General features: G+C 31.9%; 1 protein-coding gene across 1 annotated transcript in view; it reads right to left on the bottom strand.

Annotated features, from left to right (window-relative positions):
* The window catches only part of NAALADL2 (N-acetylated alpha-linked acidic dipeptidase like 2), an 890763-nt gene that overhangs the window by 490471 nt on the left and 378175 nt on the right, over window positions 1–22117 (bottom strand). Inside the window, exon 4 of the mRNA XM_033130693.1 lies at window positions 21545–21664. Coding sequence (XP_032986584.1) covers window positions 21545–21664 — 120 coding nt within the window. The remainder of the gene's footprint in view (window positions 1–21544; window positions 21665–22117) is intronic.

Here is a 22117-nt window from a genome sequence, read left to right on the forward strand (position 1 = left end):
TACTGAATGGGAGAAGATATTTGCCAATGATACATCTGATAAGGGGTTAATACACAAAATTTACAAAAAATCTATAAAGCACAATACCAAAAGAACACACAACCCTTCAGATGACATGAAGAGACATTTCTCTAAAGAGGATATACAGATGGCCAATAGACATGAAAAAGATGATTAATGTCACTATTAGAGGAATGCAAATAAAAATCACAGTAAAGTACCGCCTCACTCCAGTCAGACTGGCTATCATCTATAAATCAACAAACAACAAGTGCTGACGAGGATGTGAGAAAAGGGAACTCTCGTGCACTGTTGGTGGGATTATAGATTAGTGCTGCCACTATGGAGAACAGTATGGAGGTAACTCAAAAAATAGAAAATGGAACTAATTTATGACTCGGCAATTCCATTCCTGAATAACTATCCAAAGAAATCTAAAACGTTAATTCGAAAAACTGTATGCACCCCTATGTTCATTGTAGTGTTTCTCACAATAGCCAAGACACGGTAACAACCGAAACGCCCATCACTAGATGACTGGATAAAGAAACCATGGTATGTTTATACAACGGAGTATTGCTTGGCGCATAAAGAAGTATGAAATCTTACCATTTTCAACAACATGGATGGACCTAAAGAACATTATGCTAAGTGAAATAAGTCAGATGGAAAAACACAAATACCATATGATCTCACTTATATGTGGAATCTAAATAACAGAATAAACAAACAAAACAGAAACAGACTCAGAGATATAGGGGAAAAAAAACTGATGATTATTAGATGGGAGGGGAGTGGGGATGAGGGAGAAGATAAAGGGATGTGAAATCACAAATTAGTGGTCACGGTATTGCCACAGGGATATGAAATACAATTTGAGGAATATAATCAATGATGTTGTAAAGATTATGTAGGGTGCCAGATGGGCACTGGACTTACTCAGAAGACCATTTCATAGACTGTGCAGATGGCTGACCACTGCACTATACATCTGAAACTGAATAATACTGAATGTTAACTATAAATATATCTATATCTAGCTATCTATCTGTCTGTCTGTCTGTCTGTCTATCTATTCACAATGGGTGCCACAAAATGTATACACATTTTAAGAAAGAAAAAAAAAACGTATTAAATTACACTAATGGTAACCACTTTGAACACCTCTTGTAATTGCAGAAGTCGTACATGACTTGTATTCATCTTTTGTTACTGGTATATATTGAGTATTACAATTTTAATATTATATGAGTGACCATAGTGTATGTGTGTGTGTACATATATGTATATATATAGAGAGATAGATTGATCTATCTATCTATCTATCTATCTATCTATCTATCTATCTATCTATCTATCTATCTAATCTATCTATCATCATGGCATGCGGAGTACAGCATAGGGAATATAATTAATGGAATTGTAACATATATATGATGTCAGATGGGTAGCAGATTGGGGGTGGTTATCACTTTGCGAGGGGTGTAAATGTCTAACTAGTACATTGTTTTGTACACTTGAAACTAATTAAAAAAATGTTGATGCAAAAAAAAAAGAAAAGAAAAAGAAAGAAGGAAGAAAAGTTCCAATTTCGTAAATATATATGCACCTCTTTTTGCTTGGCTTTTTGCTTCTAAAATTCTAGGAACCTGCTTAGTTCTTCAGTGATTAATTTTCATAAAGATTGGTTTTGATATTTGAGTGAAGCTTGTGGTATACATCTTTATCTATAATACCTACACTAAATATAGAGGACATTATTTAGAGATTGTTATAAAATTCAGGACTGTTTTTTATCATGTTGGCCTTCCTGACAACATCACACTAGATCACTCTTCCTTCTTCAAATTTCAGGAAGTAATAAAATATTATGTAATATCTTTTGCCATAAAAAGCCAAGATTGTTTGAACTAGAAATTAAAGTAGGTGGCTTTGAAGAGACATAATATATGATTTTATGCATAGAATATATTCAAGTAACAGATTTACTATGTGTTTTAACTCAAATGGGAAGATACTGCAAAAGAAACAAAAAAACCTCATGCTTTTAATTAAAGGTATATTTTCAATCAAGAGCATCAGCACATGAATCTAAAATAAAAAGTAACATTAAAATCCACATTAAGGAGGTTTAGCTTTCAGGAAGAATTATGAGCAGTAAAATCTTTTAGATGGTAGGATGGGTTTTCTTTTCCTAGAGCTGTTGCTAGAATATTTTAGTAATTTCAGTGAGTGCATTGGCAGTGATAAGGAGAAACTTCTACAGTTAGCTTAGATTAAATATCCACTTGCCCTAGGGTTCCATATAAAATGAATCCAAGTTTGAGAATTCTTTTTGTATATAACTTGTCACTGTCAACGGTGCATTACTTGGAGGGAGTGTGTCTGGTGATCTATCTACTTCTACGAGTAAAATAAAGCTCTACTTGCAACTAGTAGATTTATTCATCCTTGAAGAGTTAAACTCTTCTGAGATGAAGGACACTGTGAATTTTGCAAGAGGAAGGAAATATACGTTCACTCTATTTGTAATGTAGAACCGTTGTATAAAATAGTACAACAGAAATAGAATCTTACCTTTAGAGAAGTTACATTGTAAGATGACAGCTCCTACCTTATAGATAAATATTTCATAAGCTTCCTGGATTTTCAGATGAAATTGTTACAATTCAGAATAGAAGAAAAAAAAAAGCATGAGTTTTCCAGTCCTGGATCCTGTAGTCTAAGTTCTACCACGTACTAAACTGTCTAATCGCAAGATAATTAATCACTGAGGGCCTTGGTTTACCTGTGTGTACAGTGACTATAATATCTTAAGAAGTGGGTTGTGGAAATGATTGAATTTAAATGAAGTCACATAAGTATATCATCTGCTACACTGCAGTCACCTTCTCATCAAAAGAGATACTTAAATTGGATTTTTCAAAAGAACACGATCAAGCAAAAAGGAGGTAGAGTGCTGCAAATCTATCAAAAAGTTGGTGCACCATAGATAAGTTTCTATTTTCAAAATTATTCTCTCAGGGTTTAGCTAGTCATGCATTGGCTAAGACTCTGCTTGTTCCTTTGAACTTGAGCAATAAAGATTGTTAGACTCACCTATACAGACAGCTAATGTGATTCAGTTTTAGAGCTGAATAACAGAGTTAGGTGTGAAATTTCTCTCCGACATATTAACTAAACACGTTCATTAGTTATTCACTCCTTAAACACATAATTTTTGAGAAACACATAGCATGTATCAAAAACTAGGCAGCATGTTAAAAGTTGAACATGTAATAACACAGAAAAATAACGTCTTTTCCTTTATAACTTTATCATCTTGTAGGGAGGTCATCATATTCTAAATAACATTACACAAATATAGTAAATTATAAACAGTGATATTTTTAATAAAAAAGTGGTTATTTACCTAGAAAGTGTGACATATTCTTTGGGATCAGGGAAGCATTATCTGAAAAATGTAGTATTATGTGATCTGAAGGTCAAATAGATTTGTGTAGGGGGAAGAAGATTCAGGAAGGAAAAACTAGAAGGAATAAATGTTTGGAGAGGAGAATAAACAATATTATTTTAGGAAGTAAAAAAAAAGAAAGAAAGAAAAAAGAAAAGGTGATAGCTAAGAAAGTTGTACGACATAAGTTATGCAAATGTCAGATTATTAAGAGATTTGTAAGTAATACTAAGCATTTTGATCTCCATGTCAGTGGAGAATTTCTTTATGTCAACGCGAACCCATGGGAAAGTTTTAAGCATGGATTGATTTGACCACGTTTGTGTAAGAAAAATATCACTTTGACTGTTGAATGAAGGATAGACTGAGAAGGAAGAAGACTAAACATCCTTTTGAATCTGGAAATATGACAATTTTACTAGATTAACATACATATTGGTTTCATTTCTTCAATTTTCTCCTGTAATGGTTTGTTAATCTACAGTCTTGCCATAACCTTATGATTTTCAGAAAAGAGGGAATACATTGGGAACTTTGTCTTGATGATCATCTCATAATACCTTTTATTGCCTGTGTCATATATTTCAGTCAAAATACGGGTACTTGTTGGCACAGCAGAATTAAAATTGTATTTGCTATAATCAAATAAAACACAGATTTCAATTGGTAGTACAACACATGCCAAATATATGAAAATGTATTGCTTTCAGTGGTTGAATGCCTTTGGTCTTTGAGTGAGTATACTGGAAGTCTTATTTTGCACAATTATGAATGTTTGTTTTTTGCTAAAGTGCCCTAAGACATTCGTGGATTAGAATTAACTCCAGCCACTAGTAGTTAGCATACCTGGAAGGGAGGTTGGGGACTGGATGGAAAAAAAGGTAAAGTGAGTTGGTAAATAAGAGGATTAGTCAAATTAGTTTGTTTGCACTATTAAGGTTAAAAGATTAAAGACCTGGATTTCATTTTAATGAAAACAATGTCTGCATTACTCCAAATATATAATCTTTAGAGTTATATTTTTATGTTATCCAACTATAAAATTATATTTGAATTTTTTTTCCATATTTGCTTAGTTATTTTCACCGGAGTAGCCAAAACTACTTTCTTGCTAAAAATTGCTGAAAGCTACCAGGTTAAAGTATACATTTGCAAAGGGATCCTCAAAAGCCTTGTTAGGGCAAGAATTATTTTTTTTAATTATATCACAAAGAGAAATAGAGGCCTTGTTTGACAAACAAACTCAACAATGAACTAATTTATTTTGTTCAAATGATAGATAAAATGTATTTTATGATCTTTTTATGTTGTTTCTTATGTTTATTCATAAAAAATTATCTAATGAATACTTATAATAAATAAATATTTATAAGGTATATATTTGTATAAAAAAGCAAATTTTCCATGTGGATTCATTTTTATTGAAATTCATTATTTATGATTATAAGGAAAAACAAAACAAAACAAAAAGCATTGGAACGGTTTGCATCATGTAATTACCATACTGGTGGACACCAGAGTTGCAATCATAAATTTTAGAAAAGGAAATGGCCTTCAGAGCTTTGTTATTATCATCATTATATTCTTAACGTTTTCTTCTAATTACTGTTTGTGATAATGAGAACTGAAAGAGCTAATAGATTTGGTTGAAAACAGGCATAGTACTTAGAATTTTCATGTATTACCCTATTTGTTCTTTATAATTTAGAATTAGAACATGTCATAATTTTCAATTGGTACAATTTTGAGCTCTTACTGATAGACATAAAGATGACATTTGGAAAGACGTACATAGAAGACAAGTGTCCTCAAGATAGTTGATTTCCATCAGGCTAAAATTTGTCATAATATACTTAACTGATTTTGTTAAAAGTAGACATTTTGCTGCTGTCTGCCAGAAAATGGTTGTAAAAAACACACAAATTCCTTACTTCTATGCTGTGAATGTTGCCCATGAGATATAAACTGCATGACTGGCACTACTGTGTGAAATGGACCTGGTAGATGCACCCCAAAATTGTGTATAAATGGAAAGGCCACATGAGACTTTAGTTTTTGTGTAATTATACAAGGAAAAAAAAATTGAGAATCTTCAGATCTTCCTGAAAAATATTGAGAGTAAACTACCTCTATATGAATATATATATGTACACACGCACACAAATACATATATACTTATATATGTACTCATACATATGTGTATATACATATATATCTACATATTATGTGTATATATGTGTGTGTGTGTGTGTGTGTGTGTGTGTGTGTGTGTGTGTGTGTGTGTATTATCAAGCTATTTGGAATAACATTCTCAGAAATTGCCTGAGTTTTCGCTCTATTCAGATTCAGTCAGTCAACACCTGTTTACACACAATGAAATTGGAATGTGACCTTTAATTTCCACATTTTATTTCTACTACCATTGCACTCTGAATGCTTTCTAATGCCAGAAAAACATCTACTGTGCTAACATATCTTCACTGCCCCTATTTCTAAATAGGGTAATCTATAGCCAGTAAAAAGTACATGAGCATTGAGAAGCTGTTTGGCTAAAGTGAAATGAAGGGTCAGAAACAGCTTCATGTTATAGCTCTTAGAATTTCATAAGGATTTATTTCTTAGTATTTATAACTCTGACAATTTATTCTCAATTAAATGAACAATGTTTACTTGTGAATCGTCTATAAGAGCATGGAAAGGATAATTATGTCCAATGAATCCAAATATAATTCTAAATACATGAAAATTATGGGCCCAATTTACCTATACTCACTTGAGAAAATGGGCTTTTATCATCTTGAAGTTAGTGCACCCACAGTTCACTTAGTGAATATATTGTGGCATGTATATTGATTTTATAGATGAATAGATGGACTTGTGGGTGAAGTGACTTTTCTCAATGTCATAGGTTGAGCTAGGATTTAAGCCCCGAAATATCTGTTTCCATATTCCGTGCCATTAAGCACTAAGTTTCCCTGCCTCATTGGTTAATTTTGTGATACAATTTTAAATGGGAGAAGGCCACTGTGCCATGTTAAAACAAAGGAGTTCACATAGCTTACTAATATTCTGAAATGTGACCATGTAGCCTCTGAGTAGTAGAATAAAATTCAGTTTGAAATTCAAGATACTGTCCATGTAATATATATTCATTTATTTTACTTTCTTTTGTTGTAATGTTATGGTATTTTGAGTATTTTGGAAAACATTCCTATTTATACTTAATAAAACTTGCATTTATCTACAGCCAGTTTATATAAAATATTCAAATAATTAAAAGACATGCCTATTACGTACGCATTTTAATTTGTAGAACAATTTTAAGATATAATACTAACACATATTCATTGTAAATTACTTTTAATGAACATAAGTTTCTAAGTAAAAATAATAAAACCACATGTAGGTCCATCACAGATGAATATCTAAAAAAAAAAAGTGGTGGAAATACCCATCCTTTACCACACAACACACACACACATACACACAGACGCACACACAAAATATTCATTGTGAAATACTCTTACATTGGGGATAGAAAGGAGAATAAATAATCTCCTTTTGATGTATGCAACAACTATTTGATCTATTAAAGTTTTTTATCCTGCTTGTCTCTCATCATAAAATTAAGAATTTATAATAGGTAATCTTTAATGACAATCTTTCTTAAATGAATAAAAAATACAATGTTTTAATGTGGAAGATAACATAGTGTAGCAATCAAAAATCCTTGGCATTGGTTTGAAATTAAATATATATATATATATATTTTTAATTTGATATTATATTTGCATTTATCTTTCTATAAGTATTTCATTTTAAGGTATTCAATTATAATATATATACTTATAGAAAGATAAATGAAAATATAATATCAAATTAAAATTTGGTGAATAAGGAAGGTGGATTTTTCATGTCTATAGACACGTGTGGAGATGAATTGTAAGAACACAAAACACAGTAACAGCAGCATTTTATCAAACATTTACATTGCAATCTGCAATAATCATTAATGTTCATATATATTCATGTAAAATGTAAATTCGTATTCAGGCAAAATGTAAACAATGTGAAGCCTAATGCTTTGTAATTAAAATAAAAATACACTAAAATCATATGGGAATCTAATACTGAATTATATAAACCATGATTTTAAATAGACTAAATATTTAGAGGTAGACCTGTGAAAAACAGATACTGTATAAATGAAATATAAAATATAAAGTATAAGTCAAATATCATTCCTTTTCTTATTCTGATCGATAATTTATTTGTATATTATTACTGTTACATTATTGCTATATTGCCATGATTATGTTTACATTTGTCACATTTTTTTAATCACAGTGTTTTCCCCTATTAGAAAAGAATACACTTAAAAGTAAAATATGAGTGTCTCTCCTTAAGTCAGATAAATAACCCAAGAAAACTGAGTAAACAATTTATAGCATTAGGTTTCTATGAATCTAGACTTACAGGTGGAATAACACATTTTATATGAGAAACGGAATGCATTTTAGTGTAATTTTCAAATCTTCTCAGATACATTTTCCATGTTAAAAAGTACTTTAAACTGTTTTGTGGGATAGAGAGGGCAGTACCAGGGATGACATGTTTTAGCAGAAGTGAACCTCTCAACCCTGGATATTTATCTCATATCAAATGCAGTAGATTCAATGCATCATACATTTATGTGATCAAGTAAATTGCTAGAAACAAATTTGACATTAAGATGATAAACATGGTTATTAACAGAAATCATGGTCTACAGTAATCAGATCCAATAAGCTAATTAATCTTAGCTCTGTCACAAAGATTCCTTAAAACTGGAATGACGTAAAGCTTAAGTAGTCCATCTGATATGATTTGGCCTTTTATCTCCTTTGTGTTAAACATCAGATGGACAGGACCATGGTGACTAAGATTAAATGTTGCCTCTTCTTTTTAAAGTCTACATTGGGAATATGCATAAGAATGCATTCTTAGGCCAGTCTCTTTTCCGGCAGTCAGAATCATGAAATTATCAAAGTGACTCACTGTTATCATAAAATTAAATATAGTCAATTTTTACTCTAGCAAAGTTACATGACTTTACAGAAAAAAAGGAAAAAATCAAGTCTGGGCCGCCTTGAAATGGTCTCTGTAGATCATGCTAAGAATATAGCAGTGAGGTGTGGCAGCATTCTTTCCCTAATACCAACATCGTCCAAACATGTTGGGATTTTATTAGCCAGAGTAGCATAGACACTGGTCAGCTTCACAAATGAAAATAATTCACCCACCCGCAAAGTCCTCTTTTTACACTAAAGATTAATACTTCACACAATTTGATCAAAAATAAGTTAACACATTTTCTTAAACATAAAATACACAAAAAGGATCCTTTGGTTTTTAAAAATGAAGACACATGCTAAGGTGATACTTCCTGGAACAGATTTTTTTAAAAGTATAGAATTTGCCATAAGTCGAATGAAAAGATCCAACATCTTACCATCTTTTATTAGAATGAATTAAATGAGTTTATACATGACAAGTTCCTTCGTCTCTTAGACAACAAAACCACTACCAGAGTGTAGTAACATTCTGGGCCTTATTTTTTATTTGAGTTTTCTTATTAGGGGCCAAAGTGGTGTGAAGAGAAAGGTAGACAGTATGCAACATACTCTTATATCATAAACATTATATAAAACATAAGACGTTCTAAAAGTTCTAGAAGACAACTGGGACAACCATCTTTGGAAGCCTTTTCTAGTATTTCATCAGCTTTATTTGTAAAAATGATTTATGTATAATGTAAATGCATTTTGCTATAATTTAAGCCCATATTTTATGTCTTTACCCTCTGAAAGATTGGAACAGCTCTTAATTTTATGATGCATGAAAACTTTTTCATGTGCTTAAAGGCTGTTTTTATTTTTCTCCTTCTCAGCCTTCTTTAGTTCAGATTAAGGAACTCCCAATTAAATAAACAATCCATCACATTTTCCTGATTTACCAATTGTTTCTGAATCTATTCCTCAATTTCTCCTATCCGTTTTAAAACAAGACAAATTAAACTGAACCTGATATTCTACTAATTAACAATGTTTGGGGCAAATTATTTTTCTACTTTTGTGTACCTTTCTCTTACTAAGATTAACCCAGTAAGGTTTTGTTTGTTTTTAATGGCATTGTTCTGATATCTCCTGGTCTTTGAACCAAACTATTCATATTCCCTTGTAAGTGTGACATTTTTCTGGGATTCTAGGAATCAAAGCAGCAGGGGAGTACAATTATAGAGGGCCCCGCCTGGGGGAAAAAAATATGTATGTGCCTCCTCATTAAGATCTACTTTGCTCAGATATGTATTTTTAAAATGTGTTTTAATGAAAAAAGAATAAATCACTGATGCTTCCCCCAAACCTTTCTTATGGCCTAGCTAGTGCAATAAAATCATCCTGTCATTTTAACTCATTAATCGAAAACTATTCATTTCTGTGAGGATTTTGTTAACAGCCAACAGAAATCAGTACAATACTGGAGGACGTTCACAGCAGCCCAGCAGGCACTTCTCACGTTTCCATTAAACATTCCATATGCATCCATCAAGTCATTATAACATTCCACATATCTGTCAACCTTTACCAGACTATCACATACAAGCATGCACGGTAAGACGATTCTTATGAAATATTCATATACATTTTCAAGTTACAAATTCTTCTCATTCAAGATAAGATTTAAGGGCAACGCTTTCCCAAGGAAGTTAATGAGAATGCTTCTCTAATAATAAACGAGCTCAGATATACAAGTGCCCTATGATTTCACCAGGTCCTCTGGTCAGGATCAAATTTAATACCAATTCACATTCAACTTTCTTTTTTCAGGTGCCTAAGGCTATGTCTCCCTGGCTGTCAGTAATCGGATAAAAATACCAAAATTCAGTCAATGAGGATGTAGAAAAATTTAAGTCTAATGATGATATAAACTCCCCCCGCCCACGGTTGATTTTTACTATACTATGCATGGAAAATATCAAGTGACATTTTTTTACCCCTTAAATCGAGTCAGATTTTGGACAGTTAAGTTGGTAAGTCTGAATCCTCTGATTAGTATGCTTTATTGACTAAGGGCAAAAGCTGACTGAATGACTCTCCACATAAATGGGAATTCTTGTCCAAATGGAAAGCATGTCTCGTAACCACTCAAACAGCTCCCAAGGGAGGGAGGATAGACTAAATACCGAAGCAGAGGCGTTTTCAGGCACCTATTGAGAATGCTGGTTAAGCACAACCTCAACGCCCCCCGCCACACACACTTTAGTTTGAATTTTTTTATTTTTATGATTTCAATAGAAATGACGATACCGTATGACTAACACTTACATGCTAATCGTCTGACTTCTCCAGATGTTATTTATTTTTCCACCTTTGCTTTACCTTTCATGTGTATCTTTGTCATTCAGAACCATTTGAGAGTAATCTAAAAAATTCTTTGTTCAATTGGAAAGGACCATGTTTAAAACCACAGTGGTGCTACTGTCTGAGAGAAGGTATCTTAATATAAAGGTCCTTCCATAAACCAAAATAAATTAAGGAGCTGAGGGGAATCAGAAAGTGCACAGGGTTTGGAATAAGAGCTCTAGCTCTCCTGTGTCATGCATGTACGCCACTGAGTAAGACACTCAGACACTCGGGGACTTAGTTACTCACTGCAGAGCAGTGGCCATCCCTACTTCATAGCAATTTGGTGAGGATTATGCGTGTTTATGTGAAATCATGTATCAGAAAGAAAACTACAATGTTTCACAGATATTGTTCAGGTAATTATGTTTTTCAAAAGTCTCCAGTGAAAATAAAAACCTTTCCTTTACCATGGTTGCAATACAAAAACAATACTAATGAAGGTTTAGTGAACGTTTACTGAAAGCTAGGTGATAAAAAGACAACACTATTATCATACTGGTTTTACAAGGAAGGAAACTAAGTTTTATAGAGGTTAAAAGCCTTGAAGACTGATGCATAGCGATGAAGTGGTTAAGCTGGGATTCCAACCTCATATAGTTGATCGGATTCTATATTTTAGCCATAGGATGTGAGGTAGGAAATATATTATAGTTACAAATAAACAATGTATGCAAATATATACACATAGATTATTGGGGTCAGAATTGTGATGCATTCAAATCTGTCTTTAGCCACCCCTTCTAGAGGCAGCCCCATCGACCAAATATAGTATTCCTGTGCTTTTTTCTATTCTAAGGATACTACATTGTTATTATCCTATTAATTGCCTTTGAATAAAATCTTTGTAACTTATATTATTTATAGTTACACGTTAACAAATTCCCCATTAAATATAAAAAGTAGTAACTTCTATTTCCAGTATTTAATAAATGTAATATAAGCCAGAGAGGCTATCCCAAAACCTCTCAAATCATGTAAACATGGTCTCATACTTGATTTGTAAACTGTCATCTAGATGTATGCATGTGTTTCTCAGTTTCGGGGCAAAAGACTTTAGAATTGAACTTTCTAATCAATCAGAATTTTAAACAACCTCAAATTAATTGTAAAACAATATTTTTTTCTGGTTTAGAATTACCTGATCTGTATGCTAATTTATTTTGAAAATGGATTGTATCTACCTGTTTTATGATCAAAGCACACAAATGATGAAGCCAGACCAAAACAAGAAAAAAAAAAAAAAAAAAACAAAAACAACTACATATATTTAGTAAGACATACTAGGAATTTTTTAAAACTTAAAACATTTTCATATAGGAGGTCTGACAAGTAGGTTCATGAACTTGTTGCAACAATGTTGGTAACTGTTTTTGGTATCAGAGGGATTATTCATTATGAATTTGTACCAACTAGAGAAACAGTTAACCAAGTTTACCATCTGGAAGTGCTGAAAAGGCTAAAAAAGTTAGATGAAAACCACCTGAACTTTTCACCAACAATTCATGGCTCTTGCATCACAACAATGCACCAGCTCACACAGCACTGTCTGTGAGGGAGTTTTTAGCTGGTAAACAAATAACAGTATTGGAACACCCTCCCTACTCACCTGATCTGGCTCCCAATGACTTCTTTCTTTGCCCACAGACAAAGGAAATATTGAAAGGAAGACATTCTGATGACATTCAGGACATCAAGGGTAATAAGACAACAGCTCAGATGGCCATTCCAGACAGTTCCAAAATTGCTTCGAAGGGTGCACTAGGCACTGGTGCAGGTACATAGCTTCCCAAGGGGAGTACTTAGAAGGTGACCATAGTGATATTCAGCAATGAGGTATGTGGCACTTTTCCTAGAACGAGTTTGCGAACTTAATTGTCAAACCTCGTATGTTTTATAAATTATGTAAAATATGCCATTTGTAGCCCTGTTTCGTTTTCCAACACAAGTTACTCTGCTATTTTTCTCCAGACTTCTTTGTCTGATTTAGCATTAAACACTTTCCGTCATTTAGCTTTATTTTTTTTGTTTTTTGTTTTTTGTTGTTTTGTTTTGTGTTTCAGAATGACAAGCAATAAAGAATCCAAGATGTTGCATTTTGAAATTTTAGAAATATCATTTTACTAGTGATCCTATCAATAAATCTTTTGATCATATACTGAAGTTACCCATATTTTTGTTTTATTTCAAAATAGGCTGTTGTATACCAAAACAAGTTGAAAGAAATGACTACAAATATGAAAACAGAGAATATGTCAGCACATGTAAAACCACAGGAAAAATGTGTGGGCTGATTTGTTTCATTTTGTTTACTATTCTAAATTAGAAAGAAAAATTTTATGATGGCATTTCACACATATATGAAAGGCTTAGATAACCTCCTATGGAAGCCACATGAAAATTCTCAGTAAAGAGGGATTTGAATTGGGTCGAACAACACTTGCCTATCTGTTACATAATAGTAACTGGGAAGACAGGCCAATTTCATTTTAACCTGCCAACTATTACAATTTTTCTTTACCAGTTCTCCTCTTAAGTTAAAGAATCCTTGAGCTTCTAAAGTATATAAAAACTAAGAATACAGTTTGATATCACCCAAAATATAAGGCACAGTGTAAAAATTGTCCTTATGTCATAGATGTTTCAATATCCATAATACCATCACCAAGTTGTACTAATGTATAGTTACAAATATGCTATGATTTATAGGCAAAAAAATTGTATCAGAGCAATCAGTTATTAATTTGGATATTGGAACAACATCAAGTAAACATGGCATGTTAGAACTATAAGGGGCTCCCCCTGAATTTCATTTAATGACATTCATTTTATATATAATGAAATTCATCCTAAGATTACTTGAAAATTGTCTTTGTATGAGAATTTTAAAATAAGTCTGATATGGGTTATTTATGTACTATGAAAAACAAGCATGTTCTTTGTTGATAGGTATGGATAGTAATTTTAACAACCATATTTAGATTAAAAAATAAAATTATAAGTACAAATTGAAGACAAACACAATTTTATTTGAAAATTCTTCTGGTATTTCTTTCATGATTGTCAATATTAGTTCAAATTGAAGTCTGCTATTATACTTCATATATTTCTGGGATTATAGAGACTCTAATTTTTCTAAATTATCCAATACAAATTGATTTAAAATATGGCATTATTCCAATAATGACTGAAATTATTACTGCAGTAAGAGTTTTAATATTTTGAAATGAGGTGACTGTAATATTCAAATAATATATGCATTACTTTTTTAACAAATCATAAAATATTTATTATACTAAGTGAGATTACTACGTGTAATATAAAATGTAATACAAGAGAAAGTACATAATATTGATGTAAAGATTTAATGAAATTTGGAAATGCAAATCTAATAAATAAAAGCAACTGTTTTTTTTTTTTTGTGTGTGTGTGTGTGTGCCTGTAATAGAAACGCTTTTTTCAATGTACATTATTAAAATCACAAAACCTTTATTCTTAACTATAATATATATTAGGCTATAAAACCTTCCCAATAGCTTTTGCGTAAACATAGTAAATATATTTTTTCAGTTTAAAAGCAATTTATAAATATTTATGAGAATAAATTAACTTATGTTAATAATTACTTATTAAAATAATATTTTATTGAGTATATATTATTTTCAAAGTTCAAGTGAGAACATTTTAAGCTTGTTTAGCTATATTAAGGTTTCATAGGATATTAAAGCTTAACTTACTAGAAAAATAGAAAGTCTATTGAATTTAAAACCAGAAACAGTATACTGTGTAGCTGTAAGTTTAATTACATAAATTTTAGGGTATAGGTGCTTTTTCCCCCTCATACAGATATTAAATATTTTTCAATGATATTTCTTTCCAGAAGTAATTTAACTCTGTCTCCACATACTTTATAGAAAGAACAGATATTAGAGTAACACAAAATATATAAAGAGAATTTTTGAAACATATAGTTTTAGAAAGTAAAGTAGAAAGATCAATTGCTGTCTTCCTTTCTTCCTTTCTCCTTTCTTCTTTCCTTTTTTCCTTCCTTCCTCCCTCTTTCCCTCCCTCCCTTCTTTAGCTCTTGCGTTCTCTCCGTTTCTCCCTATTTTTCTCTCACTGTGTCGTCGTCTGTCTCTCTTTCTTTCACTCTTTCTTAGTTTTCTTAACTTATACTATAATGCTTAGTTAGAAGGAACACAATGCTTTGCATCCTTTCTTGTGGTGCCAAACTTACATGGATACATAGGGATACATGTAATATGCTAACCATATTATGATAAGATGTATGTAAAAATCAACAACCCTTCTAATACATTCTGTCACTTGTTATGTCTTCATAATATTCAAATAACCAGTAAATGTAATTTAATTATACTATTATGTAGGTAAAATACAGGCATAACTTCCACATTTTGGGATTTATTCACAACAGACTTTGTAGATTTGTAAATACATCTTCATTTGGTTTTAAGCCATGAAAAATATGTTAATATTAGGAGTAGGATCTGAAGCATTCAATTAGTTTTTCTTGTTCTAAATTCACTTTCTTAAAGTCTGTTTGCTAACTGACAGAATAATGACACAGTCTAACATTTTTCATACAATTCCTGATTAAAGTTGTAGTTCAACTAATATATTTTACTTTTTGTAGATATAGTAACATTTGGTGTAAGTCATTTAGAAAAATAACTAAAGTCAGTAAGTGAAAAATGGAAAGTCTTCTGATAAAAAGCAAACAAACAAAACAAACAAACAAACAAAAAACCTAGCAAATTTAGGTTTTGAATATACTGAACCACTGTTTTCTGATTTTGTGTTCTAGTCCTCATCATGTTTTCTGTGACCAGTGGAGCAGCTCTGTAGTCTTACAATTACAGAATATGGAGCATTGGTCAATTGTAATTACTTCTGAGAACTGAGTATGAAGTGCCTCATTAAATTAGTCAGTGAACAGCATACAATTTCCAAGTAGCAAGAGAGCGTTTGCTTTTTTAAAAAACTTTGCTCACAGAATGCCTTCAAAAATTGCCCCCAGAAAAAAGAAAAAGTTGGCCTTTATATACAAAACCATATCTAAAAACATCATGCAATCACACTGAATGAAACATTTTTTTAAATCTGAGATATTCATAGAATGTCAAGTGAATAGGTCTGCCAACTTCATATATAACAGGGGAAATTCTAAAACCTGAAAGTTTCAACAGGATAGAGGTCTTTGTGTTCTCTCCTTTCTTCCCAGTCTCACTGCCAAATCATATACAAGGTTACACAAGTTTGTATATAAATATACCATATACACAGGGCACATATGAATATTTTATCTTCAAAAAATATTGAATTCCTTTTTTATACGTAGTTGCATTATTTTACTAGGAAACATATTCTTGAGGCTAATTATTAGTCAAATGCATCATATTTAATTTTGAAATAAAGGAAACAAAATTTTAGTTCAACCATCTTTAATCGTCCACCATGTAAAGCACAGCAAAAGTTGCTTTCTGTAAGATAGGATAAAGAAAAAAATAATAATTCTTTTGAATGCAGTTATCATAGGGATTAAATAAATGTCATCAGAGAAAAAGGGAGACTAGAGTAAATGGAACTTATTGTTTAGTGAATATGAAAAGCATGCAAATGTTTCATGTGAAGTTAATATTCAAAATACAGTGTTTCTCAGCATTTGCATAAACTATGGGATTTCTTGCTGATCTTCCAATTGTCCATTCATTGAATATTGATTGGTAAATCACTAGTATCTATACATATTTCTTTCTTAACCCCCAATTCAATGTTTTAAATTTATTTATTTATGGATTAATTTGGCTCTGAAATTCAAAGCATATAGCATTTTCTTTTCTTTAAATAATTCTACTCTTCTTTTAATTTGTGGGAAACAATTTAATCAAAAGTACAAACACCTAACAGGTATTTCCTACCTCTCAGTTCCCTCCAGGCTCCTCCAAAAGGCCTACCTATATAAGCATGAGTATGGACGTAAGTGATGGTTGGTTAAGTTATACACTGGCCAAACAATACACAACAGATATTAAAATATAAACCTTATCTAATCAATAAATACAAAACTTTTAATTTGTAGGAAACTACAACATTATTTGGTTTCCTGGATCATTAAAATTGTAATTATAAGAATAAAAATGTATATAAGAAAAACATTAAAACCAACTAATATTTACTGATATCATATAACAGTGAGTACTAGGGATGTGTTGCGTATTACTTCATTCATAAAAAAAAATTGCAGCAGCATTTGTGGATTTTTGTGTGTAATTTCTCCATGTACAAAGACATCAGACATGTATTCATTGTAATTTTACTGCATATAAATTTGACTCCCAACAAGATGTGAGACTGGTAATTGGTGAGAACCTAGACAATGGCTCAGCCTCCATATTTCAGTGGGATTTATTGCATGTGTATTTGTCATGAAATACACAGTGATTATTATTATTTTTTTATTATTGATTCTTGTGAAAAGGGCTTTAAAAAGAAAGCCAAATACTTTTATTACATTTTATAGAATAAATTTCATACTGGGGTGCTATTCAGCAATTTGGGAATTTGGGGAAAAAATTTAAATCTCCTTTACTATGTCTCAGATTGTCACTGAGAGAAATGTAAGCAAATCCATTATGACATATAAGAGAATATTTTATCTTAAAGCCCGAAGAACTAAAGCACTCCCCCATAAAACAAACTGCTATAAATGCAAAGCTGAAATAACATTTTTTCTCTAAGGTTTAAGCTTAAGGGAACTATTACAAGCTAGCTCTGAGAACTTGGTTTGCTCTTTCCTTCAGCATACATCTAAAATCCTTTTATTTGCCTTTCACAGTTTCTGCAATATAATGTGAGGATTTTCTCATGAATTCCCTTCCTGGAGACTAAATTAACACGTACATAGTATTTACAATAAAACTAATGAGATCTATTCCATCTTGGCTGCAGCCTATTTTTTTCTACTCATTTAAGAAATAATTTAATATCACATTATGTTTCCCCTTTGCCCTCCTTTCCTTAGATTCAGAGATTCCCTCCCAAATTCATTTTTGAACTATGATTTAGTAACTACTGCACAGCTAAAATAACATTAACTTTTCTCTTTACTCACTCAGCTGCACGTTCCCGGTACAGATGCTCATTTAGAATCATGATTAATAGTTATGATTCACATAGAAAGTCAACTGGTCCTCTGATTTTTTTCAACCTATCTTCATTACTATACTTCCTCACTTTCAAATTGCAAGCCCAGAATACACCAGGGGTGTAAAATAAAATGTATACAAGTGAACACTTTGGTCAGCGTTGCTCATGCAGTAGTTCACCATAATCAGGATTGTCTGGACACTGATGGTAACCACTCTGAGCACCTCTTGCAATTGCAGAAGTCAAACATGACTTGTATTCATCTTTTGTTATCAGTATACTTTGAGTATTACAATTTTAATAGGTTTTTCCTTTCTTACAATGTGTATATATATTTTTGGCACCTCTGTATTTGATGGACAGGTAAAACAAGCTCGGCTGCAATCACTCTGTATAAGCTTGTCTAATTCATGCTTCCTTTTTCTGTATTACGTGAATGTTATTAAAAGTTACAGTATCAATGATTCCCTCAATTCTCTGGAATGATCCGCAAAAACAAAGAAGTGTAGAGTGGAATTGAAAAGGTTAAATAAAGGACGCCCTGTCTCCTCTACCTAAAAGATAAAGCCAGGTATGTGGCAAAGCTCTGTCTGGAGGAGGATTCTGCATAGAACTCTGAGTTAAATTTATTTATAAGCCTATGAGGAAGATGATTGGAGAAAAAATACAAAGTTCTTAATAACCATGTCCTATCCTAGATAAACCATTAATTCACTACTTTGTAAATATAGCCAAGAGTTTTTATAATGTAAATATTCTCTTTTAACCCATTATCTATGGTAAGGATTTTGAGTATTTGGCCTGTAAGCATTATTAGGGAAAAAAAAATTAAATGACTTAACTTAAATTTTTAAAGTTATTTGTTTGTTTGTTTGTTTATAAATGATATCCACAATCACTATAGAACATTTATAAATTCAGGAAAATATAAAGAAGTAGAAATCCATAATTCCATTTACCTAATGTATATAATTGACCCCTGCCACAGAGTTGAAAAAAGCAGGATTCGTGTAATGTACCCAAATCAATGTTACTTTATTTCTCATTGTCCTTTTAAAACATACCTAGAGAGGAGCATTCTTTTCCAAACACCAGAGGAAGACTTTGGATTATTGCTAATACAAAGTGCAATTTGATTCAATTGTCTTAAGTTAATTAAGTTAATAAGAATGACTAATTCTCGTATCATGATCAAAACTCTACCCTAGATTTCAAATGCCAGCTTGCCCCTCCACCAGATCATGTCTGTTGTTGGAGAAGGAGAGAACTTTATTTTATTTCCTTAGCCACGCACTAATGATACTCATCAAGGAATGGAAAATATTGTCCCTACCTCAATAATATAGTTAATGTGAAAATTAATGTGATGATACATAAAATGTGCTTTGAAAATATCTAGCCCACATTACTAAAAATATTACCATGGAACACACACATGTCCTTTTCTACTCACAGCTCGGGACACAGGCCAATCCCAAAACGGACACTCCTTTTCTGTTCATTTATTAGATGCTAAGCAAACCTCTCTCTCTCACCTTTAGAATTCTCAGGTGAGTCAGACACCTGTCTACCATGTCTTCCATATTACAAAGGACATACATTAAGCCCTCCTATGGTTCCATTGAAGCCTCAGTCACGAGCTAGCAATGGAATTTAAAATACATTTCTCCAAAACTCCTATTCATGAAATCCTGTCTCCTCAATCTCCAAGTATTTTATACCACATACATGAGTAAGGGGTTTAATAATAGTTCAACATGTTTTCAACTATTTCCTTTGAAATACAGCTGTCATGTAGCTCATTTTGAAATAATTTACTGTTATTTTTATATTAAAACCTCAGTTACAAACTGCAATTTAACATCTTCATTATCTATCTACCCATATGTCTGTCTCTCTGTCTATCTATCTACCCCAACTAGATCATACACACATATACACATACACATTAAAGGCTTATGATGTGAGATGAGACTGGATGTAAATCCCGATTGTTTTATGTAAGTAGCTGTTGATCTTTGAGCTAGTCACTTACCCTTTTTCTTCCTTAGTTACCTAACCCATAAAGAGAAAATAGTAGTCTTTACCTCAGCAATACAGTTATTGTGAAGACTGATGTGGTAACACATAAAGAGTGCTTAGAAAAAAATCTAGGCTATATTACTAACAAAGTTACCTTTACAAACAACCATAATATAAACTTTATTATAATTATTATAAATGTGCTCTTTATAACTTATTTGTTTGACTTACGAGAATTTCCACATCATTAAATATTCTTTTTTACATTATAATTGTTTTATAGTATTCAGCTGTACAAATGTGGCATAATTTTCAATACTTAATTGGACATATATGCAATTTCTACTATTTTGTCACATCGTTGGTCATCATTATATTTATCAACTCTCTTTTTTTTTTAAGTGGAATTACTGGATCAAAATGTGATTATTTTAAGGCATTTAATACATGTTGACAAATTGTCCTGCACAAAATTGATATCACTATATATTATATTTTCATGACTACCTCAAAATTTTGGCCAGTTACCAACTATCAACTGATATAAGCATAGGGCATGCTTGAAAGACAATGATACATAAATATAGGGTATTTTCTTATCTCCTTTAAAAGTGTGACAACAGATTTCTGGAAACTTTTTCAGGCTTGGAAATTAGCAAACCTAGGATTGGATGAGGAGAAATCCAATATATCTTCAGAATCAGAGAGTTCCAGTGAGATAAATACACTGACCATTTTTCTTAATAGAAAAAAAAAAATGAAGGAAGAATGAGTGGTAGTGGCTGTCTATTGTGGTGGCTCATTATGTGATACTTAGATCAAACTGCTTCAATTATGTAAATGATCTAGTGGATGAGTGTTAATAAACTTCTCTTTAAGTAAAATAAATCAAAATTCTGCTTCTTCTTAGCATATTATAGCTTAATTAAATTCCTGAGCACAACTATGAAGTTATACAGTTGACAAAATCAATCACTAAGGCGTGTAAATCATCTAGATACTAGTCTAACATAAAGTACATAGTAATTAGTCAGTTTTAATAAGAGGAGTTTCAAATATGTCATAAGAATAGGACACTGTGATTGTCACTTTTAGCATTCCATTGGTATTATTGTGAAGAGTATGACAATTTTATCAAGGTTCCATGAACTAACCAATATCTGGCTTAAGGTATCTCCCGTCTTACGTGATAAGGACATCCATTTCTTTTTCTTAAAGATCTTAATTTAAAATGTTCTCTCTTGGAAAAGCCATCTTCCTGTGACATTTTCTGTCTCTCTCTCTCTCTCTCTCTCTCTCTCTCTCTCTCTCTCTCTCTCTCTCTCTCTCTCTCACACACACACACACACACACACACACACACACACACACATACACTCCACACTCAGAGAGGCATATAACACCAACAAAGCAAAACAAAATATCCATCTCTACACCAAAAAACAGCCATTGGACCAACCTTATAAAGTAGTGGCAATTTTCCCAGTTTTAGGAGTGCAATCTGGTTTGTTGTATTTTTCATTTTTTTAATCCTTTTTAAATCATCTGCATTTCCATAACTTACATCAATGACTTCAGCCTGAAAGAAAAGACAAAGAAAAATGAAGCTTTGTAGGAGGAATGGCAGCTGATTGCTCATTTGGTATGACAAAAGCATTTGTAGTAATTTAAAATGTTCAAAGGAGAAATAATTCTTTTACCCTGTCCCAATCACCACAAATGTGACCTTTCTGTTTCTATCAAGTACAATTATTGTAGTCACTGGAGAAAAAGTTTGAGGGTCATTTTTGCTTTGTCCTCCCCATCTAACCAAGTTACAAAACAAGTTCATGACTCTAGGAGAACACTGAGTTTATTGTATTCTACATTTATATTTCTGGGATTTAAACCATTTTATAAAACACTGCAAGATGAATTTCCTTAAGGTTCAACTACAGTCCTACTATTCTCAGGCTTGAGCCATTCAAAGATTCTCTATTATTATCCAAATTAAGCAAATCCCATCATGTACTTGGAGGCTGTGCATTAAAAA

Source organism: Rhinolophus ferrumequinum, chromosome 2, assembly GCF_004115265.2.
Source record: "Rhinolophus ferrumequinum isolate MPI-CBG mRhiFer1 chromosome 2, mRhiFer1_v1.p, whole genome shotgun sequence".
Lineage (NCBI taxonomy): Eukaryota > Metazoa > Chordata > Mammalia > Chiroptera > Rhinolophidae > Rhinolophus > Rhinolophus ferrumequinum.